We start from the raw sequence: 24,596 nt of genomic DNA on the forward strand, positions 1-24,596 counted from the left end.
TACTGTTTGACCACAAAGCATACCTATAGATGATAATGTCTCTGTAATATACAGCTTTGAGGCCACATTGATGGACATGGCTATAGTCCATTGGAACTCTGTTTTGTTGAACAAATTGAACTCGGGTCTCCTAGCTGTGAGGTCCGCGCGCTAACCACGAGACCGCCGTGCAGCCCCGTGGTAGACAATGATCTATTATTAGTCAAAACATATGGAAATACAATAAATATGTATTACATCACATTGCTTTACTGTATAAAGTCAGCCATGATATGTCTGACATAATAGAGTAAGACAAGATTCTCCTCCCATGCCGTGTGGAAGTGGTAATATTTTGGCTTCTGAAGTTTACAAAAAAATAAATCTGAAGCTAACCGGTTAGCTTTTTAGTTAGCTAGTGGCCATGTCGAGTCCTTTGCTTTGTCGAGTTTTCTATGCTTAAATGTATTAACATTGAATTCTATATGGGCGGCGCGGCAGGTGAGTGGTTAGCGCGCAGACCTCACAGCTAGGAGACCAGGGTTCAATTCCACCCTTGGTCATATTGACTTTTAAACTCTTATTACCTAAATTTGTAAATAAAAGGAAATAAAACCTTTTAGGGGCTGCACGGTGTACAAGTGGTTAGCACACAGGCTTCACAAATAAGAGACCTGAGTTCAATTCCGCCCTCGGCCAGCTCTGTGTGGAGTTTGCATGTTCTCCCCGTGCATGCGTGGGTTTTTTCCCGGCGGTTTCCTCCCACATTCCAAAAACATGCTAGGTTAATTAGCGACTCCAAATTGTCCATAGGTATGAATGTGAGTGTGAATGGTTGTTTGTCTATATGTGCCCTGTGATTGGCTGGCCACCAGTCCAGGGTGTACCCCGCCTCTCGCCCCAAGACAGCTGGGATAGGCTCCAGCATCCCCATAATCTTTGTGTGGATAAGCGGTAGAAAATGAATGAATATTTAAGCATTATTAGAGCCCTCTAGACATGAAATAACACCCCTATATTGCCTTTTATACTCCTATTACTCAAATTTGTAAATAAAAGGAAATAAAACCTTTTAGGGGCTGCACGGTGTAGGAGTGGTTAGCACACAGGCTTCACAAATAGGAGACCTGAGTTCAATTCCGCCCTCGGCCATCTCTGTGTGGAGTTTGCATGTTCTCCCCGTGCATGCGTGGGTTTTCTCCGGGTACTTCGGTTTCCTCCCACATTCCAAAAACATGCTAGGTTAATTAGCGACTCCAAATTGTCCATAGGTATGAATGTGAGTGTGAATGGTTGTTTGTCTATATGTGCCCTGTGATTGGCTGGCCACCAGTCCAGGGTGTACCCCGCCTCTTGCCCGAAGACCCCCTGCGACCCTCATGAGGAAAAAGTAGTAGAAAATGAATGAATGCTATTGATTTAACGGTGTTGGGTTTGGAACCAATTAAGCGAGGGATGACTGCATATAGTAATTACAGGTGTATGGCTAAAAACGGCGTTCTCGCCCATTTCGGGCACCACAAGAGAAGCAGTCACCGCTCGTCGTCAGCCTGCTGCGGAGGCCACTTAACGATAACCTCACACAATAATTGAGACGGCCTCACACAGAGCTTTATGTCAACGACTCTGAATGCAGGAGAACAGCAGCTCACGGCGAGCTGATGCCGCTATCAGCATCGCAGCACGACAGCGGAGCACAAATGGAGGGGGGCTTAATGGACGCACTTTGATGCAATTACAAACTTAAATGGCTAAGTTCAGTCACCCTGATGAAGACGGCGGTGGCAGCGGCGGGTAATGCCGGTGCAAATATGTCCAAATGGGAACTTTCGGGGAGCAAACAATTGTTTGATGAAGACGGCCTTCCAGAAAAGCGTGACTAAGAGCTAAAGTAACGAGAGAAACGGTTTCAATGCAATGCATCTGGCAACGGCAGCAGATGTAAACGCAGACATAGACGTTCATGTTCATGTATTAGAATTGTTGACTTAACTCAATCACGGGCAGCCATGTTGCCGTGAAGATACTCATTACGGAGCTCTCGAGGACTTGAATGCGCAATCTGATTTGTCGGCATGGTAACCGCATCCCAGGGTGCTTTTTACACTTGCACCATTTAGTCCGTTTTTTTGTTTGTTTTTTTTAAATCGAACTCTAGTTTGTTTTTCTCCAAGCAAAAGAATGTTTATTATATATAATTATATATAAAACGTTCTTGAGCCCCCCTAAGTAATTTGATATTTTTTATTTTATTTTATTTTTTTTACAAAAAAATGTCTGACAAATTTTATATAATTTATATAAAAGCAGCCTAAAAAGCAAGCCAATAAGCAGGCTAATACTAGCCTACTACTAGTAGTAGTAGTAATAATCAGAAGAAGAATAATGATGATAGTAATAATAATAGGCTAATTAATAGGCTAATAAGCAAGCCAATAAGCAGGCTAATACTAGCCGACTACTACTACGAGTAGTAGTAGTAATAATCAGAAGAAGAAGAAGAATGATGATAGTAATAATAATAATAATAATAGGCTAATTAATAGGCTAATAAGCAAGCCAATAAGCAGGCTAATACTAGCCTACTACTACTTCTACTACTAGTAGTACTAGTAATAATCAGAAGAATAATAATGATGATAGTAATAATAATAGGCTAATTAATAGGCTAATAAGCAAGCCAATAAGCAGGCTAATACTAGCCTACTACTACTTCTACTACTAGTAGTAGTAGTAATAATCAGAAGATAATAATGATGATAGTAATAATAATAGGCTAATTAATAGGCTAATAAGCAAGCCAATAAGCAGGCTAATACTAGCCTACTACTACTTCTACTACTAGTAGTCGTAGTAATAATCAGAAGAAGAATAATGATGATAGTAATAATAATAATAATAGGTTAATTAATAGGCTAATAAGCAAGCCAATAAGCAGGCTAATACTAGCCTACTACTACTTCTACTACTAGTAGTAGTAGTAATAATCAGAAAAATAATAATGATGATAGTAATAATAATAGGCTAATTAATAGGCTAATAAGCAAGCCAATAAGCATGCCAATACTAGCCTACTACTACTACTAGTAGTACTAGTAATAATCAGAATAATAATAATGATGATAGTAATAATAATAGGCTAATTAATAGGCTAATAAGCAAGCCAATAAGCATGCTAATACTAACCTACTACTACTTCTACTACTAGTAGTAGTAGTAATAATCAGAAGAAGAATGATGATAGTAATAATAATAATAATAGGCTAGTTAATAGGCTAATAAGCAAGCCAATAAGCAGGCTAATACTAGCCTACTACTACTTCTAGTAGTAGTAGTAATAATCAATCATTCATTCATTTTCTACTGCTTTTCCTCACGAGGGTCGCGGGGGGTGCTGGAGCCTATCCCAGCTGTCTTTGGGGCGAGTAATAATTAGAAGAAGAATAACGATGATAGTAATAATAATAGGCTAATTAATAATATAATAATGATTATTATAATTGAGATTGAGCAGCGGTTTTGCAGTGTAGATTGTGTGTACTTGTGTTTTGTTTTTTTTTTTTAAATCGAACTCTAGTTTGTTTTTCTCCCAGCAATCGAACTCGAACTCTTCCAAACGACCTTGCTGCAATTGAACGGGCGAATGAACCAATCAGGAAGGAAGTGCATCAGCTCTTCCTGTTTGGGGACACTTAAACTAAACCCGATAAGACCAAAGCTTTGTGCCGCCAGTCTTCAGTTTAAATCAAAAACGGCGCTATAAACTGGAAATATTAATTCTGCTATAATGCAAGCAGATTTTTCATTGAAGAAAATCATTAAAGCAGCTTAATATTTAGCATTTTGTTCCCTTTTTGTACCCAGTATGAAGCCAACTGTGATTATGACATGCTGTTACTCCCCGACTACGACTACTAATTAACAAGCATGTTTTCCCGTAGACAAAATTGATAGCGTTTTGCCACTCCTGCATAAGATATTGCTGTTTGGGGCGTTTTACCGCAATGTTTTTTCTTGACAGGACACCTATAGATTGTTGGAATCCTTGGTTAGAAGTCAATACATGGACACCTCATTATTATTATCTCCCCTGTCAGTTTAGATCGGATTGAGTTTGAAAGATTTATGAGTAAAGTTTGCATTGGTTAATAATTCAAAAGGGGAACCTTTGAGAAAACTGCACCCAAGGCTCAGGGAGATCTTTTTATATATTTGCTAGGCTGGAATTTCGAAAACGTATATTCATGTTTTTCAAATTGTGAACTTTTGTCCACATGCAAAACTAGAAGTTCACTATAACCATCAGTCATGGAAGATGGTAGCTTTTCTGTGTCTGTTTACTGCGTTGTTAAATATACATTCAAGTGTGATGCTTTTACGATTTTTGCAATTATGGTTCTAGCAGAAATTAGATATTCTTGATTATTTTTAATCCATATATTACCGTTAAAAAGTTAATTTAGTTAACGCAATACAGTAGTGCCTCAGTTCTTGCGATTCATTGTTTCCAGACCCGACCACGATAAGCGAATTTAAGCAAAGTTGGATTTATTGTTTTTAAATGAAATACTGTATTTTTTGGACTATAAGTCGCTCCGGGGTATAAGTCGCACAACGCCAGAAATTTGGTAAAAAAAAACCAGACATAAGTCGCACTGGAGTATAAGTCGCACAAGGCAAGAAATTTGATTGAAAAAAACATACATAAGTCGCTCCGGAGTATAAGTCGCACAACGCCAAAAATGCATTATTAGGTAGCAAAAAACATACATAAGTCGCAATGGAGTATAAGTCGCACAAGGCCAAAAATTTGGTTGAAAAAAACATACATAAGTCGCAATGGAGTATAAGTCGCACAAGGCCAAAAATTTGGTTGAAAAAAACATACATAAGTCGCACTGGAGTATAAGTCGCACAAAGCCAGAAATTTGGTAGAAAAAGACATACATAACTCGCTTTAGAGTATAAGTCGCACAAGGCCAAAAATGCATAATTAGGTAGCAAAAAACATACATAAGGCACTCCAGAGTATAAGTCGCACAAGGCCAAAAATGCATCATTATGTAGCAAAAAACATACATAAGTCGCACTGGAGTATAAGTCGCATTTTTTGCAGGTAATTTATTTTCCAAAACTACTTGACCAAAACAGACATTACTACTACTACAAGTTCTAATAATAAAAGAATAGAGAACAGGCTGAATAGTTGTAAGCTATGCTAACACAATGCTTATTCAGCTACACAAAAAATAAACATGAATGTTTATTATATATAATTATATATTATATATAAAATGTTCTTGAGCCCCCTAAGTCATTTGATATTTTTTATAGAATTTTTTTTTTTTTTTTACAAAAAAATGTCTGACAAATTTTATATAATAGGGCAAAAGCAGGCTAATAAGAAAGCCAATAAGCAGGCTAATACTAGCCTACTATTACTACTAGTAGTAGTACAGTAAACCTCGGATATATCGGATTCAATTGTTCCCACTGGTTTTGTCCGATATAAGCGAAATCCGTTATATGCGTATACTGGAAAATGTCCGTTTTACGCATATATCGGATTTATATCCGGTATATGCGTAAATCGGATTTTATCCGTTATAAAAAGGCACTTCCTTGACTATGTTTCCAATGTACCTGGACGCGCAGGCAACGCTGCAAATGACGTCGTATAGCGGCCATCCGATTGATATATGCGAGGGAAATTTAATGGAAATGCATTGGAACGGGACTGGAGATTTTGTCCGAAATAGGCGAAATCCGTTATAAAAAATCCGATATATGCAATTAATTTTTATTGGAAATGCATTTCAGAAAAATCGGTTCTTTTTTATCTGTCTGTTGTGAGAGAATTTCCGATATATCCGAGGTTTACTGTAGTAGTAATAATCAGAAGAATAACAATGATAGTAATAATAATAGGCTAATATGCCAGCCAATAAGCAGGCTAGCCTACTACTTATAGTAGTAATACATTTTTTTGATATTTTTTAACGTCTACTACATTCATTCATATCCTGTGCATCTCCAGGGGGCTAAGCCCCCCCTGTTCTCAAAACCTAGTGATGCCCCTGGTAACACTACTGACATCTATTGACTAGAGTAGAATACTACATCTTCTTTAAATGTTTGTTTTTGATGAAATATTAAAATAAAATGTTATTTTTTCTGTTTTTTTATAGATATAAACGTTCTAAAAAGGCTATACATTCTGCACCTTTCACTACTGAGAATATTTTCAACCGCCCCGAGCACTCGGAAGCGATGGCATTCGTCAGTGCAAATGTCAAAGGTCGTCTTGGTGCAGCGGAGAACACTGGTGAGCTACTGTAGCGAGCAGAGAGTCTTCGCAGCCTTCCCGAGGTCTCAGCAGCCCTGGGGCCGAGGGAACGGATTGCTCCAATTACAGCAAGCACTCACGCACCACAGACCCCCCCCCCCCGTCCCCCCTCGACACATGCAACGCTCTATTGGAGTGGACTTAGAGTAGTGACATGTTCCCTCTGGAGCACCCAATTCCAGACAGCTTCTTTATCTTGCTAGCTTCCGTTCAGATTGGGCGTGTCCTTCTGCCACTCCTGAGATGATTGGCTGCAATTACATTCCCGTCCATAATTTTTGGTGGTGGATCCTTCAGAGCGCACACACCTGGCAGAGACAAGCACGGCGCAACGACTTGGGAGCGTCGGGAAAATCACGGTGTTAATTGAGAGCCGCACTTTAGAGATTGACTAATTGATCAAGGCTTTTAGCCAGGCAGATTATTCACGGCTACAACATCACGGCGGGAGGAGCCTTGTCAGTGATGATTCATGTGTCTCCTCCAGAGTCGGTCTCCGTGGTGTCTTTTGTTCTGCGAATACGGAGCGGGGGGGGCGGAGACGATGGTATCGCAAGCCTCAGAATGTTACAAAAAAAAAAAAAAAAAAAAGTCTAAAGGCTGGTGTTGATATCTTGCCACAAATGATACAGTGTTGGGTGTCAGGGCATGTTCCCAGCCCCGAAACGGCCGCCCGGGACCCCCGTGCATCATGGTTGTATAGGCGAGATGTATGGTGGGGGGTGTAATGGAGGCAGGCGGGGACCCGGGAAATGTCTCCATCGCACAGGTCGGGCTGTGATCATGCCCCAGTGTGTCATCGTCTGGGAAAAATGAAAAGTGGTGCAGAGAGTAATAAATGGAAGGGAAGACGAAAATACTTTGGAGTGGGACCTGCTCAGGTGGGTGACTGAAACTCTGGGTGGAGATTTTGGAAGATGATATCACAAGAGAAGAATGTAATGTTTGGACACATTAATCATGAGGAGAGCCTGTAAAAGTCTGAAAGTTAAAGGCCCTGTTTTATACTATTTATGACTTACTACAAGTCTTAAAGGTACAGTACCTCAATACAGTACAGTAGAGCCTCACCTTGTCATGCATGTCGTTTCTCTGTTTGAAATTGTACATAATTCTTCTGTTTTTTTAGGCTAACAGGAGGGAGGGGGGGCTGCAGCTATGAATCCAACATTTTCCAGCATGAAGATGCCATGACAAGATGTGATGTTTTGTAACTGCATGTTTTGTAAGTACAAAACTATATACTATCTACCTGTAATTCTTCCTTAATGTGTAAACATCAACATAATGTATAATACAGTTTTTTGGGCATGGGGTGTCCAAAGTGTGGCCCTTTATGGCCCGTGGCACAAAATTTAATGATCTGCAATAATTTTACAAGAGTAAAGTCAAAATATATGAAAAAGTTGCAATCCAGAAAGTAAGGTTGCATTTTGACGAGAATATTATGAGGGAAAATTTTATTAATTCATTCATTAGTTTTCTACCGCTTATCCTCGAGGAGGTGCTGGAGCCTATCCCAGCTGTCTTCAGACGAGAGGCGTTGTACACCCTGTACTGGTGGCCAGCCAATCACAGGGCACATATAGACAAACAACCATTCACACTCACATTCATACCTATGGACAATTTGGAGTCGCTAATTAACCTAGCATGTTTTTGGAATGTGGGAGGAAACCAGAGTACCCGGAGAAAACCCACGCATGCACGGGGAGAACATGCAAACTCCACACTTAGATAGCCGAGTGTGGAATTGAACTCGGGTCTCCTAGCTGTGAGGCCTACGTACTAACCACTCAGTTATATTATGAGTAACAGACAAAATTTTGTTGAATTTTTTGGAACATTAGATTGTGGAAAAGGTTATAATGTTGCAAGAATAACAAATGACAAGAAGGAAGTTGAACTAGCCTGGCCATGGGTGGATTCGGTGGAATGGGTGCAGATTCTGGAAGATCTAGAAAGCTTTCTGTGCGGGTTATCACGTGTCGCTGCTCTATAGGAGTCCACAACTCAAAGAGCAAGTCAGGGATGAAAAATTAGCATAACAGGTCCCATTTAATGCTATTGAGACAGACAGAAATGTGTCTCCAAGAGACTTTTTACATATACACTGTAATTCTGCACTTGTCCAGTAAGGAAGTACAGGAAAACAAAGCATGGGACATGACGTTTAGTGTAAAATTCTAAGAAAAAAAATCCTTCAATGACTTGGTGGTGGCTGTGAAGGACGATGGCGCATAGAGGAGGAAATGACAAGGACTTTCTCCAGTGTGGGGCATCTATGTGACATGAGCAGGATGGAGTGGAGAGCCAATGAGATGGCAACTCATTACTGCACGTCTGCAGCACAGGCAACATCATCAATCAGCTCCTCAGCTTTCCAGATCAATACCACGTCATTACCTGTTGGCGGGCCTATGCATACGTCTCTCTGAAAAGACAGGAGGGAGGAAGGGTGTGGGGTGGGGAGTTCTGGGGGGGGGGTCTAAAAAAAAACCATCATGGCCCTCCCTTCTTCCTTATTTACAGAGCCATTTGTTTGTGTCAGGAGCGCCGGCGGGTCACAGGTGGCGCCAAAATGAAGCGCCGTCTTCCCTCAATCAAGTGTGCGCTACGCGTCCCGGAGGATGCATTTGACCGCCGACCGCAAGGGTTTGATTTCAAGTTAGGCTCGAAGGAGGAAGACAAGCGAATGCTGAATCCCGGTTGGAAGTCGGTACCGCTTGGGTCAAGGTCACATGACAACGCCGTACTTATTTGTGCACACATAAACAGATCCAAAAAAAGTATATTATTAAATAGCAAGTCTAGTTTGCATGGCGGCCTGTTGGCCAATTCATTAGGTACAGCTGCCTAAACGAATTACATGCAATACATGCAATATTCATTCATTCATTTTCTACCGCTTATCCTCACGAGGGTCGTGGGCGTGCTGGAGCCTATCCCAGCTTTTCAGGCAAGCGGCGGGGTACACCTTGGACTGGTGGCCAGCCAATCACAGGGCACATATAGACAAACAACCATTCACACTCACATTTGGACAATTTGGAGTCGCTAATTAACCTAGCATGTTTTTGGAATGTGGGAGGAGAACATGCACACTCCATACAGAGATGGCCGAGGGGGCAATCGAACCCAGGTTTTAGCACCCAAGTTTTCTTGTATTACATGTCGTAGTCGGAGTATTAGTAGTAGTAGTAGTAGTAGTAGTAGCAGAATAAAAAGCAATGTTTCACTCTTTAGAAATAAATTGTGTAAAATTGTCAATTTGTCAAGCTGGGATAGGCTCCAGCATACCTCAAATGCATTCACGTGTGAGATAAAAAAAAATACATTTTATTATTTTATTATTTTATTGTTAATTTATTGTTAATATTATTATTTTTTTTTTTTTTCAAAAATCAATAATGATTCACATTTATATTTTAATATATATTTTTTTATACATTTTATAGGACGTCTCAGGAAGTTTATTAAAATTTTTGAAAACAAAAAATGATACCAAAATATTAAATGTTATTATAAAAAGGTATGAGTTAACAAATGTAATGTCTTACCCTTAATTGGTGTGGCCTGGCACCCTCAACCCTTCTCAACCCAGCAGAGAAGATAAAGGCCCCCACCCGGGACCACTCTATGAGGAAGACAAACAAAGATAGAATCAGTAGATAAATAGATGGAGCATCCATCCATCCATCCAGCACAGAGGAGCACTTTGCTGCCCCAACAGTGCTCTCTGCTGGTATACAAACTTCTCTCCTCACACACACACACACACATACACTTACACATACACACTGTTTATTTGCATGTGGATCAGAAGTTGTCAATCATCAAACAGTTTAGACGGCAAGAGCATGGAGAAGATGCTGTGCCTCATCCTGGAGCAAGTTCACAGCATGAAACCCCTGCATGATGCTGCACCTTGGTGATGTATGTGAAGGAAGGGGGGGGGGGGGGGGTAGTTATCTTCTGCTTTGAATGAGCTTGCACACTCTTCAGGGCCAAAAGGTTCTCTGTGGAGCTGCTTGAGATATTAAAATGGGTGCTCCCTCTGGTCCAACCCCCCCCCCCCTCTCTCATATACACACACATCCTCATAGGATCAAAGTACTCGCCCCTGCAGCTCGCAGCGTGGCCTGATTAGAGTAACAATGTGAAGATTGCTTCTCTTTTATCTTCTTACGTCTTTCTGCAAAGTCATCCTATTGGTCAAAAAGTGAGCTCTTTTTCTTTGGCCTTTTGCCTTCTCTCGCAGATGGAAAGTAAAAAAAAACGATGCCCGCCAAGGACTGGTTCAGTTACTTTGCACTACGCCAAATGTCCCCCCCCCCAAACCCAACCTCTACTCGCCAAGTATTGATGCAGTCATTACCCAAAGCCTGTGGTCCTAATCAAATGTGACCGGAATCAAGCAGCGAGTGAGGCCGCTGACTAACCTGTGGTCCTGGTGAAACAGCTGTTTTAGCTCTAATTAAAAGGGAAGTAGCAGGTGTCACCTGGGCAAACACTACAGGGGCACACCTGCTTGCATTTATTTGATCCAAAGTGCTTTGGACACGCCGCCGCCACTTTAAGGCACCGCCGCCGCCGCCGCCACAGCCACGGAGCACCGCTCGATGGAGGAAAGCCAAGCTGGCGAGTACGCGCCACTGCAGGCGGCTGCGGGCCGGGGGTGGACCCCCCTGGGGGACGGCGCCGCCATCCCTGCCTGCGACGTAGCGGAAACATCTGTAAGTGAGCGGACCTGCAGTCACTCCATCAGTGAAGGTTCTGGCTCTGGGAAGATAATTGTCTGCAGGGGTGGGGGGGGACTCCAGAGGCTGTAAAGGCAGCTTGTTTCAGATTGGGGGGGGGGGGGGGTGATTTCACAGGACATTTAACTTTACACCGCTCATTTGTTACCTCTTTGGGGTGTTACCAAATATCCATTAGGGGGGGATTCCACCCTTAACCTCCATTGGTTTTTATGTGTGTGTCGATCAGCCTGGGGTAAAAATGTCACCCGGCTTCTGGGGGTATTAGCATGACGGGCGCTAGCTGGCACAAACAGATGTCAGCTAAGGCTGGTCTGATGTGATGCAATTTTCTGTCACTCCCAACCCCCCCCATGGGAATGTTTACCATTTATTAATTTGGTATATTTTCATTTCCGGCTGCTGAGTGGTTAGCGCGCAGGTCTCACAGTTAGAAAACCCGAGTTCAATTCCACCCTCGGCCATCTCTGTGTGCATGTTCTCCCCGTGCATGCGTGGGTGTTCTCCGGATACTCCCCAGCGCCCCTCGTGTGGATAAGCGGTAGAAAATGAATGAATATTTAAGCATTATTAGAGCCCTCTAGACATGAAATAACACCCCTATGTTGACTTTTAAACTCTTATTACCCAAATTTGTAAATAAAATGAAATAAAACCTTTTAGGGGCTGCACGGTGTGCGAGTGGTTAGCACACAGGCTTCACAAATAGGAGACCCGAGTTCAATTCCACCCTCGGCCATCTCTGTGTGGAGTTTGCATGTTCTCCCCGTGCATGCGTGGGTTTGTTCCGGGTACTCCGGTTTCCTCCCACATTCCAAAAACATGCTAGGTTAATTAGCAACTCCAAATTGTCCATAGGTATGAATGTGAGTGTGAATGGTTGTTTGTCTATAAACATGAATGTATGAATGTGAGTGTGAATGGTTGTTTGTCTATAAACAAACAACCATTCACACTCACATTCATACCGATGGACAATTTGGAGTCGCTAATTAACCTAGCATGATTTTGGAAGCGGAGTCCCCATTCACGGGGAGAACATGCAAACTCCACACAGAAATGCCGAAACGGCGATCCAAATCCTGATGTAGCCAACATGCTAACCACTAAAGCACTGTGCGGTCCCACTTTTGTTAGCTTTGCTGCAGCTTTAGCGAGTATATGCTAACCTGCAAAACAGTGGCACGCACTATGTAATACACAGTTAATGAAACAATATTAGTCAATGGTTACCCTGTCACTCACTGAGTTGCCTAGCAAATTGGTACACAAGCTCCGGTTGGATCATATTTTCCGTACTGATGGATTTGCTGTGCGCTAAGAACGCTAAAACACGGCACGTTTAATTTGAACATAATTTCTGCGTACTTATACATGGTGCTTGTTGATTTGTTTGAGCACTGCTGCCACCTAGCTGCAGGCTAGTGTATCGTCCATGCATGAAGACACTGATACCGACACCCCAAATACCTTGCCCATTATTTCAGAAGTACTGCTTTAATATAACAATTTCACCCCACACAGGAAATAAAGTGAATTAATTCCCCACCTCTGTAACAATTCTTCCATTGTCTTGCCAAAATCACACGGAGGCTGCCGCTGCTGCTGCGCCCTGTCGCAACATTTCCTTTGTTGCGTCGACAATACATTAATTTCATGAGTGAACAGGCAAAGGCTGGCAGTTTGTACGGAGCTAAACTGTGTTTAATTGGATTCGAATCCGGGGCAACACCACCGGAGGCTTGTTCCCATCTTTTATTTCAATAGCACCTAGAGCGTAATGGTGCTGATTACATCCCACACCCGTGGTTCGGGACCCTGGCCCCCTCCAGGGAATAGTCACGGTCTATGCTGCCCCCCCCCAAAAAAAAATGACTACAGGGAGTTTTTTTTTTGTTTTTTTTGGAGATGAGCGCCAGGGTTAAAGACAAATATGATAATCCAAAACTAATTAATTGTTTACCACACACGCTCATATGGCTCCAAGAAAGACTCTCATTCATACAGGCATAAAATTAACAGTGAAATTAAATTAAAAGACACAATTCTGCAGGGAGAACTTTTTGTGAAATGATGTTCAAAGCACCAAAATGAGCGACTGAAACCGGAGCAGCCGACTAAAAAGCAAGTAATAAGTCATAAATGCGCTTGTTTGCTAAATGGGACCCCCTGTGGTTGTAATGTGTAACCTATATTTTAAAAAATCTGTCTATATTTGTTGAAAACCTGTGCTTTATGACGCATTTTAAATGTTGATAAATTTTAAATTATAAACTGATACCAAGTTATTGGAAACAAAAAGAGGATAACAGTGCTCTGGCCTTTATTTTGACGTGTAGAGAAGCCTGTTTTTCCACATTATCAAAATTTGTTACGACTAAAAATCTGACAATTGAGGTGCTTAGTGGAATCATGTAAAAAGATAACTCTACAATGTTAAGTTCAAGAAAAATAGTGGAAAATGAAACCTAGCAATGACGGAAATATAATTAACCAATAACAACATGTCGATTTGGACACCACATGATTTTTAGATATTCATTCATTTTCTACCGCTTATCTTCACAAGGGTCGCGGGGTATGCTGGAGCCTATCCCAGCTGTCTTCGGGCCCTGGACTGGTGGCCAGCCAATCACAGGGCACATATAGACAAACAACCATTCACACTCACATTCATACCAATTGACAATTTGGAGTCGCTAATTAACCTAGCATGTTTTTGGAATGTGGGAGGAAACCGGAGTACCCGGAGAAAACCCACGCATGCACGGGGAGAACATGCAAACTCCACACGGAGATCGCCGAAGGTGGAATTGCACCCGTGTCTCCTAGCTCTGAGGTCTGCGCGCTAACCACTCGACCACCGTGCAGCTTAGTCGCCAATTAACCTAGCATGTTTTTGGAATGCGCGCTAACCACTCGACAGCCGTGCAGCCTCGTCGCCAATTAACCTAGCATGTTTTTGGAATGCGTGCTAACCACTCGACCGCCGTGCAACCTAGTTGCCATTTAACCTAGCATGTTTTGGGAATGTGGGAGGAAACCGGAGTGCACGGGGAGAACATGCAAACTCCACACAGAAATGGCCGAGCGTGGGAAGTGAACTCGGGTCTTCTAGCTGTGAGGCCTGCGCGCTAACCACTCATGCACCGTGCAGCCCCGATTGTTAGACCTGAATCAGTAATTAACTTAATAAGCTTTAATTCATGTGCAGTAATCTGACACCATAACTACAGCCTAGCTTCTTATTTTGCATTTTCTATGCACACAGCCTTTTAAAAACACATCATGTGTTAGTTAGCCAATGTAATTGTCACTTTCAGCCCAATGAAGCCACTTGTTTTTATTTTAAAACGCTCAACTATAGTATCAAATGCTATGCAAATGAGGCAAATGCATTAATTGTATATATTTTCTTTTGACAGGCAGAAGGGAAGAGTAAAAGTGGGGGCGTTACGTTAGATTGCAGTGTTAGTCGGGGGTTCCAGCACCAGCAAAGCAAACAACATTACAAATTTGTAGCAATACCTAAAAGTAAACCATGTGAGAAAACTGTTACCATTTCAATTAAATTTTAATTTTTAAAAAAGCAAGATAATTTTTTTGTATGGAAAATGCATCAAATATGAATAATTACACATTAAACATATCAAACCAAACCGTGAATTTCCTGTATCGATGCAACCCTAACATATATGACTTTTTACAACTAAATATGGAACTATTTTCACCTTTTATTGAAAAAGAATATCAGTTCCATATATCAGTTATCAATCTTGACTACTAAAAATCACCAACAACTAACAAATAAAAAAAAAAAACATATAAGAGAAGATGCTTGCAAATATTTCTGCATCTTGGGAGAATGTTTTATATGTAAAATAAACAGGGCGGGGGCGGCACGGTGGTAGAGTGGGTAAGGCGCAGACCTCACAGCTAGAAGACCAGGGTTCAATTCCACATGAGTTTGCATGTTCTCCCCGTGCATGCGTGGGTTTTCTACGGGTACTCCGGTTTCCTCCCACATTCCAAAAACATGCTAGGCTAATTAGCGACTCCAAATTGTCCATAGGTATGAATGTGAGTGTGAATGGTTGTTTGTCTATATGTGTCCTGTGATTGGCTGGCCACCAGTCCGGGGTGTACCCGGCCTCTCACCCGAAGACAGCTGGGATAGGCTCCAGCACCCCCCGTGACCCTCGTGAGGAAAAAGCGGTAGAAAATGAATGAATGAATGAATGAATAAACAGGGCGGGTTGACTTACTTGTTTATGCAAGCTACTTTGGGAATAAATTGCCGTTTTTGCCCAAAACTACACTTTTTTTTTTACTCATTTTCAGTTCAAAGAGCTTTACTGAAAACAGCTCCAAATGATTATTTCAAAATAAAATGCACCAACATCAAGAAGGTCTCGTGAAACACATCCACCCTGTGATGAAAGGTACTGCAGCTGACCGCCAGCAGGAGGTTGAATCAAACACAGACGGGCTTCTGACCCTGAGAGTGGCATCACCCTCATGGCTTCTTACAGGCAAGTGTGAGATGTATCTGAATAATACATCTCTACCCCCCCCCCCACCAGCATTACTACTGTAGGTGATACATATACACACACAGTCCGCACATCAAGGAGTGTGAGCTTTATCATCCCAGCATCCCATCCAGAAACAAATGGAGTGTGTTTGAGCAGCTGAGACCATCCCTCACTGCAGTCTCATCTTAAAACAGAGACTTGTGTTACCAAGAAGCTTCCTTGTGATAGTTTTTTTGCCTCTTTGAAGATGCAGCAGCTCTGGAAAGTTTTGTCTGCTCCCCGACATTAACCTTAATCTTATTCATGATATTCTCAAACAACGTTTTGTTTTATCCCTTTTAGTCTAAAAAGCAACAGAATTAAAATCCCCCTCTCTTGCCTCGGTGCAAGTAAAAGAGACGCGCATGAATCACTCAAACATCCTGCCTGTGATTCTTGGAAACGTGGCTCGCTTCTTTCCATAAAGGAACATTTTGCAGGCGGAATATTTGAATTTCATAGTGTTTGACATTTGATAATGGTGTCGTGCTCACTCAGGTTCCCAGACTTGCCTGCCGAAGGGGTCCCCTATCATGTTTGCTCAGACTTCACCCCGCTGAAAAATCAATCGCATACAAAAGAGCTCAACTATCTCAGTGACATCGGGAAGACAAATCCAATTATTGTTTTAGCTTTGCACGAGGAGACACTATACATATCATTCTGCCCTCTGGGAATAGATGCTATTTACATAAAAGCTGCTGCTGTCACGGAAAAAGGGAAAACTAAATGTGTGACAGTCTGGAGTTACTCTATATAATTTGTGTGTATATCCCTGTATTTACCTTTTTTGAACATTTAATCAAACACAAACTCTATACGGCTAAATGTTTTTTTGTGTTTATGTAAATGTTTACATGAAACATTTACAATTAAAACATTTGATTATTTAAACTATATTACATAGAATTATTTAGAACTCAATTAGACATTCACATGAGCAGATAAGCTTTATTTTTCAGTTTTAGAGCAAATTGGAAACGGCGGAACCAATATTTGACGAGTCACAGTTTCCATCCGGTTTGTTGATACCGACACACCCAAAGCATGGCTACCGCTGCTGGAGCGCTGAATTTTACGTTTCTGTGTCGTTCGGGAATAATTGTTCTTCCTTAACCACACCGGTAATTGTAAAAATATTACAACGGAAATGTTTATATTTTATGTAATTTATTGTATGTACTATTTTCAGGCTGTCGTTCAAGCAACGGCTGTCGTTCAAGCTAATCGCTAATATCGAGTGGCGCTTTGACAAGGTAAACATAACATTATGTGCGTAGTGCGTGGATACGTTCACTATTGTTGGGATAAATGTACATTTTAAACAGGATATCAGAGGTGGTGCCTTATATGCTATGAATAAAACGTAAATGCACCTTTCACTGTGCCATCAGGTGTGTCATTGCTCACCTTGCACAGTCCACCTCCATGGCAGTCCTCTGGTCAAAGATCTCTGCTCTACTTCCGGCCGACGAGGACCACTTCCTGCTGCACTTTAATGACAAAGTGGAGGCCAGCGTTGTGGACACGCTGAGGCGGTCCAGGCAGCAGCTCTACGCCAACACCAGCTCCACCGGTCGCCTGCTCAATGCTCAGATCATTCTGGACATCTCCTGGGAGAAGCTCAACACAGGAACTTGGCGTCACGTGGACAAGGAGTGGAGACGGGTGTACTCTTACGGCTGCCTCTTCAAGGTGTGCGGCCTGTGTCGAGAGGAGCCCACAGAGGAGGACCTGCTGCAGGCTATTCGTGCCTGTGACATGGGTCTCCTCATGGGTGCGGCCATCATGGACGATAGACTGCAACTTCTGGTCCAAGTTCTTCAGAAGGAAGTCGGCAAAGACACCAAAAATGAGTATGGAAGAGAAGACCCAGAGGTCAAGGTCAGTGTTGTGGTTTTCTCTTGTGTGCACCAAAACAACACCTCATTAAGATTCTATTCCAACAGAGAATTAAGACGACATATCCAGATGTCACGCTCATCCGAGAAGATGTGGCAATTCCCAGAGTTAAATGTCCATCTCTGGAGAGCTTCAAGAACAACTTCCTGCTTCCACTCAAAGCTGTGGTCCTAGAGGGGACCATTGAACACTGGCCTGCTCTCAATGAGCACCCCTGGAGGTTTGGGTTTTTATCGTTCATTTCTTTGCGTTTTTACAATATAAAGCGCTTTTAATGGATTACCATAGAGAAATTAGAAATGGCTTCAAATGTGGAATTTGGATCAAATCCATATTAAATCTGGACTGACATTGCAGATTCCAACCCTACATACACATAGCAAATTTGTATCTTACATTCTTATTATTACTATAACAACACATGGTGTAATATATTACATTATATAATAATTTAGATCATTTAGATTTATAATTAGTTTTGATTATTTATTTTGTCATTTTTATTCTGTTTAATATATATATTTTAAATGTATGTTTGCATTAAAATATTACTGCAAAAATATATATATATTTTTTAATTGTTATAAAATATCTGAATGAATACCTCAAACTATTATTTCTGCATTTTCTTTATACTTTATGCTTTGAGCTAATTTACTTTTTATTTGTTTGTTAATTTTTTTATTTTAATTTTTAATTTCATTTTACTTGTTGGATTTCTTTTTATTTTTTTATTCTGTTTAATAAATGTATTTAAATTTTTTGTATATCTGTTTGCATTAAAATATTACTGCAAAATATAATAATTATGATTTTATTAATTTATTTTGTAATTCTTATAAAATATCTGAATGAATACCTCAAACTATTATTTCTGCATTTTCTTTATACATATACTTTATGCTTCGAGCTAATTTACTTTTTATTTGATGTTTGTAAAATTTTTTATTTTAATTATTTTTTTTTTTATTTTACTTGCTGGTTGCACAAGCCATCCATCCTGTTGAATGTCTCACATGGTGGTGTATCAAAACTAGTACATAAGTCGCGCATCACCACAAAAAAAATGTCAGTAAGACTCCTTGCCAGAAGTAACGTTGTAATAATAGCAAGTAAAAGTGCAAACAGTTTGTCCCCATGTCCAGCGCTGTTAAACACTCGTGTAATCAAGCTGATTTGCACTTGTCGAGCAGCTAAGTGCACTTATCCGACTGAGTGGACTGAAAAGCTGCAGACGCTAGATGTGAAGGACGTCTGACCATTTCCATGGCGGACAGTCAGCTGCTGCTCGCCACTTTTCTCTTTCATTGCTTTCAAGTGCACCATTGAGTGTAAACTGATCTCAGGCAGGGGAATAATAAAATCAAGCGGCATTGGCACACACACGAAAGGAATATTCTTTTTTTCCCCCCCAAAGTGTAGACTACTTGAGGGCCGTGGCGGGGTGTCGGACCGTACCCGTGGAGGTGGGCTCCAGGTACACGGACGAGGAGTGGTCCCAAAAGCTGATGACGCTGAGTGAATTCATCGACAGATATGTTTCAAAAACGGTAAGTCGGTACTTTATGGATACTGTAGATGGAATTAAATAAATAATTTTTGGGTGCAGAGAGACACCTCACAGGAGGGAGCGGCGACCATCTGTGGCTATCTAGCTCAGCATCAGCTGTTTGAACAGGTAAGCTCGGGTTCCGTCGGTAAATGTGGACAAAATATTTACTCATGTAAAATAAGTGATAACTAAGTCAAAAATATTCATTTTCTACCGCTTATCCTCACAAAGGGTCGCGGGTGGTGCTGGAGTCTACCCCAGCTGTCTTGGGGCGAGAGGCGGGGTACACCCTGGCCAGCCAATCACAGGGCACATATAGACAAACAACCATTCACACTCACATTCATACCTATGGACAATTTGGAGTCGCTAATTAACCTAGCATGTTTTTGGAATGTGGGAGGAAACCGGAGTACCCGGAAAAAAACCCACTCATGCACAGGGAGAACATGCAGGTGGAATCGAACTCGGGTCTCCTAGCTCTGAGGTCTGCACACTAACCACACATCCGCCGTGCAGCCTAGATGAACATTCATTCATTCATTTTCTACCGCTGGGGGGGTGCTGGAGCCTATCCCAGCTGTCTTCGGGTGAGAGGCGGGGTACACCCTGGACTGGTGGCCAGCCAATCACAGGGCACATATACTAGACAAACAACCATTCACACTCACATTCATACCTATGGACAATTTGGAGTCGCTAATTAACCTAGCATGTTTTTGGAATGTGGGAGGAAACCGGAGTACCCGGAGAAAACCCACACATGCACGGGGAGAACATGCGAACTCCACACAGAGATGGCCGAGGGTGGAATTGAACTCGGGTCTCGTAATTGTCTGTGCGCTAACCACTCGACTGCCGTGCAGCCAAGTAAAAAATATCCATTCATTCATTTTCTACCACTTTTTCCTCACAAGGGTCGCGGGGGGTGCTGGAGTCTATCCCAGCTGTCTTCGGACGAGAGGCGGGGTACACCCTGGACTGGTGGCCAGCCAATCACAGGGCACATATAGACAAACAACCATTCACACTCACATTCATACCTATGGACAATTTGGAGTCGCTAATTAACCTAGCATGTTTTTGGAATGTGGGAGGAAACCGGAGTACCACGGGGAGAACATGCAAACTCCACACAGAGATCGCCGAGGGTGGAATTGAACCCAGGTCTCCTAGCTGTGAGGTCTGTGCGCTAACCACTCGACCGCCGTGCAGCCAAGTAAAAAATATATTAAATACAAATAATGATTTGTTCTCACTCCACTGTCGATTTTTGTACACTTTCATTTCACTGAGAAGTTTGTGTGGTCCGTGTCGACCTTTTCCGAAAGGGCAGCTCGTCAAGCTAATAATTGACTGATTAGTAACCATGGTTTGTGTTCGCCATCCCATATTATTTCATTCGGGATTTAACTGAAGCTGGCATCGTTCTTTTTCAATTATTGTTCATATCGTTGAACCCCAACCAACAAATGTTTGTCTCAATAATACAAGTTCTTCCTGTTCTCAAATTGGTAGATATCATCTCTAAAAAAAAATGCTGTTGCCATAGATACCGGAGTTGAAGGACGACATCCGTCTCCCTGATTACTGCTGCCTGGGTGATGGAGACGAAGATGACGTGACGGTGAATGCGTGGTTCGGGCCTGCGGGCACCGTGTCTCCCCTCCATCAGGACCCTCAGCAGAACTTCCTGGCACAGGTAACCTTGGCAACAAGAGTTAGGCAGCTTTTTAAAAATCCACCCAGATTAATGATGTTGGGGTACTGTGAGGATTTGCTACTGCCATCTTAAGGAGAGAGGTTGTCTACAGCCATAGCGGCGGCGCTGATTAAAGACCACGGCGGTTATTTTTGCGTGTTTTTCTCCATCAGGTGGTTGGACGTAAATACATACGTCTGTACTCCCCAGAAGACTCGGATAAGCTCTATCCACATCCTTCTCAGCTCCTTCACAACACCAGCCAGGTAAAGGTGTAGATGTGCTTTGAAACGACGCTTTGACACTGACCGCTTTACGGCAGGTGGACGTGGAGGACCCCGACACGGAGCGTTTCCCGGAGTTCTCCAAAGCGCCGTACCTGGAATGTGTGCTGCATCCCGGAGACGTGCTCTTCATCCCGGTCCAGCATTGGCATTACGTGCGATCTCTGGATCAAAGCTTCTCCGTCAGCTTCTGGTGGTCCTGAAAAATATTCGTTCATTTTCTACCGCTTTTTCCTCACGAGGGTAGCGGGGGGTGCTGGAGCCTATCCCAGCTGTCTTGGGGCGAGAGGCGGGGTACACTCTGGACTGGTGGCCAGCCAATCACAGGGCACATATAGACAAACAACCATTCACACTCACATTCATACCTATGGACAATTTGGAGTCGCTAATTAACCTAGCATGTTTTTTGGAATGTGGGAGGAAACCGGAGTACCCGGAGAAAACCCACGCATGCACGGGGAGAACATGCAAACTCCACACAGAGATGGCCGAGGGTGGAATTGAACCCAGATCTCCTAGCTGTGACGCTAACCACTCGACCGCCGTGCAGCCAAGTAAAAAATATTAATTAATTCATTTCCTACCACTTTTCCTCACGAGGGTCTTGGGGGGTGCTGGAGCCTATCCCAGCTGTCTTCGGGCGAGAGGCGGGGTACACCCTGGACTGGTGGCCAGCCAATCACAGGGCACATATAGACAAACAACCATTCACACTCACATTCATACCTATGGACAATTTGGAGTCGCTAATTAACCTAGCATGTTTTTGGAATGTGGGAGGAAACCGGAGTACCACGGGGAGAACATGCAAACTCCACACAGAGATGGCAGAGGGTGGAATTGAACCCTGGTCTCCTAGCTGTGAGGTCTGCGCGCTAACCACTAGACCGCCGCTGAAAAATACAAACTGGGATAAGTTGCGGTCTTGCCAGTCGTGGATTGGAATCAATCACGGCTCTGATTGGAATTGGGAGCGAAGGCGAGGATAATTGCGGTGAATGTCAGGACAAGTGCAAACGCTGCGGACCTCTGATCCGTGAACAATGATCGCACGCCACTGGATGATGAGTTTAATTGCACTGCTGATGATTGCAACAACTATTGTGTGTGAAGCCATGAAGGCGGAATAAAAAAATGGCGTAAAAGAAACAAACAAACCAGCAGTTAAGTGTTCTTTGAAATCAACTGAATGGATTTTGGGTTTTTTTTTTGTTTTTTGTGTGTTCAATTGTACTCTCAACCTTTTAATCCCACCAATATCCTCAGGTGGGCTATTTCCATAATTCATGCAAATGAGGCGAGCGAGCTGCAGGGACCGCAGTGCCGTTCTAAACACGGTTCTGGTTAAAGAGGGTCGCAGCTGAGGAGTAACAAATGAAGCGTCTCCCAGGGCGCGCACACACACACACACACACTTTGCGGATGCTTTCAGTGACTTTTCTGAGATGCGCACATTGAGACCTCTGGCGAAGCGAGCCGCGGCTAATTAGAACTTCCACCAGCAGGAAAACCACTGAAGTCCATTCTGTGTGATGAGCGCATTTCAGTGAGCGAGTGGCGGCGTTCGGGGAAATCAACGTCGAGTGCGATTGGATTTAATGGAAGCGGACAGGACTTTTAACAGCCATAACAATCACCACTGGCAGCATTAATTAGATTACACATGATAGTTTAGACATTGCTGTAATCCCATACAGTTGTGTATTAGCGGCGGCCTGCCACAAATACATGTGGACCGCGACAAATACAGTTGATTTGACACATAATTTGTACAGTATATGACATGAAGTCAGACGCCTTTTGATACTTAAAAATAATAATAAAAGCAACTAGCAACAAATGTGTCATGACCAATTATTCTAATATCAACAGTCGTCATCCCCACCCTACAACCGCCACAAACACCAATTAACATAATTAAAATATAATTCATTCATTTTCTACCGCTTATCCTCATGAGGGTGGCGGGCGTGCTGGAGCCTATCCCAGCTGTCTTCAGGTGAGAGGCGAGGAACACCCTGGACTGGTGGACTCACGCATGCATGGGGAGAACATGCTAACTCCACACAGAGATGGCCGAGAGTGGAATTGAACTCGGGTCTCCTATTTGTGAAGCCTGTGTGCTAACCACTTGTACACCGTAGAAGCCCCTAAAAGGTTTTTTGGGTAATACAGAAGATACAAACACAAATTTGGGTAATAAGAGTATAAAGGTCAATATAGGGGTGTTATTTCATGTCTAGAGGGCTCTAATAATATTTAAATATTCAGAAATGTTTTACCACTTATACTCACAAGGGTGGCGTGGGTGCTGGAGCCTATCCCAGCTGTCTTCAGGTGAGAGGCGGGGTACACCCTGGACTGGTGGCCAGCCAATCACAGGGCACATATGTATAGACAAACAACCATTCACACTCACATTCATACCTATGGACAATTTGGAGTGGCTAATTAGCAACTAGCATGTCTTTGGAATGTGGGAGGAAACCGGAGTACTCGGAAAACATGCAAACTCCTAGCTGTGTGGCCTATGCGCTAACCACTCGTGCACCGTGCGGCCCTAATCTAACATCAATTTGCTGCAAATCCAGATAACTGCGAATTAAACACACTCAGTAGATGGGGACGTGTGTCTAAAATAAAGACATTGCTGCCACCTACAGGACTGGAGACAAACTATCACTAGTCACGTGGGCTACACAGTAGCCATAAAATATGTAATTGTTCCTGGTTGTTGCTTTGATGCTAAAATACGTTGGGTTAACCAAGATAAAATAATATATTAGTATATATTCACATACATATACACACACGTCATAAATCTTACCTTGCAGTAGTTTTGACTATCCTGTGTGCATTGTACAAATGTATATTGGACAAGTTCTTGTACGAACGCTGACTGATTCCCAAGGTTAGCTTCAGTAAGTCGCACAATTGACTTAAGATGGCGCAAATCTGCTTACTCTACTTATGAAGTGATCAATACTCAATTACCAAACAAGTAATGTGCATCACCGCCACCCTCTCCCTTACTACTTCTTGTCCTCTCCTCTTTTTTTTTTTTGATTAATGGTCTCCATGCTTTTTGGGAGACTCTGGGGCAAATTAATTAACATTCGTCTTGTTTTGTTATAATTAAGTGTGCGGCTTTAAATATGGAATAAAGCAACTTGGCTCACCTTGAAAGGCTTTTTCTTCAGTCGTGGTTCCATTAGATACACCTGCATTTTTTAAGAATACAATAAAAACAATATTAAGAGTTTTATTCATCGAAAAAAAACCGTCAAATAGGCTAACCTTAGCTTTAGCATGTGCTACGTCAAATGGGCTAACCTTAACTTTAGCTCGCTAGCATGTGTGGCTTTTTACTTGTTAACTTTCACAAATTTTAAGCTAACTAGTCAAAAATATCTTTAACGGAAGCCCGCCGCCGATTTTTTAAAAGGTTAATATGTATAGAATTTCTTAAAAAGACAATTATTTTCAATGAAGGT

At 42.3% G+C, this 24,596-nt stretch overlaps 1 protein-coding gene and 1 long non-coding RNA gene across 2 annotated transcripts in view; one reads left to right on the plus strand and one right to left on the minus strand.

Moving 5' to 3' along the window:
- LOC131102756 (uncharacterized) overlaps nucleotides 1–17,537 on the minus strand; it is a 59,313-nt gene extending 41,776 nt beyond the window's left edge. Inside the window, exons 1-2 of the long non-coding RNA XR_013630040.1 lie at nucleotides 17,084–17,537; nucleotides 9,886–9,962 (exon numbers count right to left, since the gene is read on the minus strand). This is a non-coding gene — a long non-coding RNA (uncharacterized LOC131102756). The remainder of the gene's footprint in view (nucleotides 1–9,885; nucleotides 9,963–17,083) is intronic.
- kdm8 (lysine (K)-specific demethylase 8) lies at nucleotides 16,753–22,984 on the plus strand. The gene is made up of 8 exons (XM_078797389.1): nucleotides 16,753–16,915; nucleotides 17,054–17,543; nucleotides 17,609–17,781; nucleotides 18,979–19,111; nucleotides 19,171–19,239; nucleotides 20,666–20,815; nucleotides 20,989–21,081; nucleotides 21,138–22,984. The coding sequence occupies exons 2-8, from the start codon at nucleotides 17,088–17,090 to the stop codon at nucleotides 21,300–21,302; spliced, it is 1,239 nt and encodes a 412-aa protein (XP_078653515.1). The 5' UTR covers nucleotides 16,753–16,915; nucleotides 17,054–17,087; the 3' UTR covers nucleotides 21,303–22,984.
- Nucleotides 22,985–24,596: the final 1,612 nt, after the last annotated feature.

This window comes from Doryrhamphus excisus, linkage group LG16 (genome assembly GCF_037039965.1).
Source record: "Doryrhamphus excisus strain RoL-2023G ecotype Guam linkage group LG16, RoL_Dexc_Guam_v1.1, whole genome shotgun sequence".
NCBI lineage: Eukaryota > Metazoa > Chordata > Actinopteri > Syngnathiformes > Syngnathidae > Doryrhamphus > Doryrhamphus excisus.

Bases quoted from the DNA above. Each gene is read 5' to 3' on its own strand.
- kdm8 (XM_078797389.1), top strand. From the start codon at position 17,088: ATGGCAGTCCTCTGGTCAAAGATCTCTGCTCTACTTCCGGCCGACGAG. The intron at 20,816-20,988 runs GTAACCTTGGCA...TTTCTCCATCAG, and splicing joins AGCAGAACTTCCTGGCACAG to GTGGTTGGACGTAAATACAT. The intron at 21,082-21,137 runs GTAAAGGTGTAG...GCTTTACGGCAG, and splicing joins TCCTTCACAACACCAGCCAG to GTGGACGTGGAGGACCCCGA.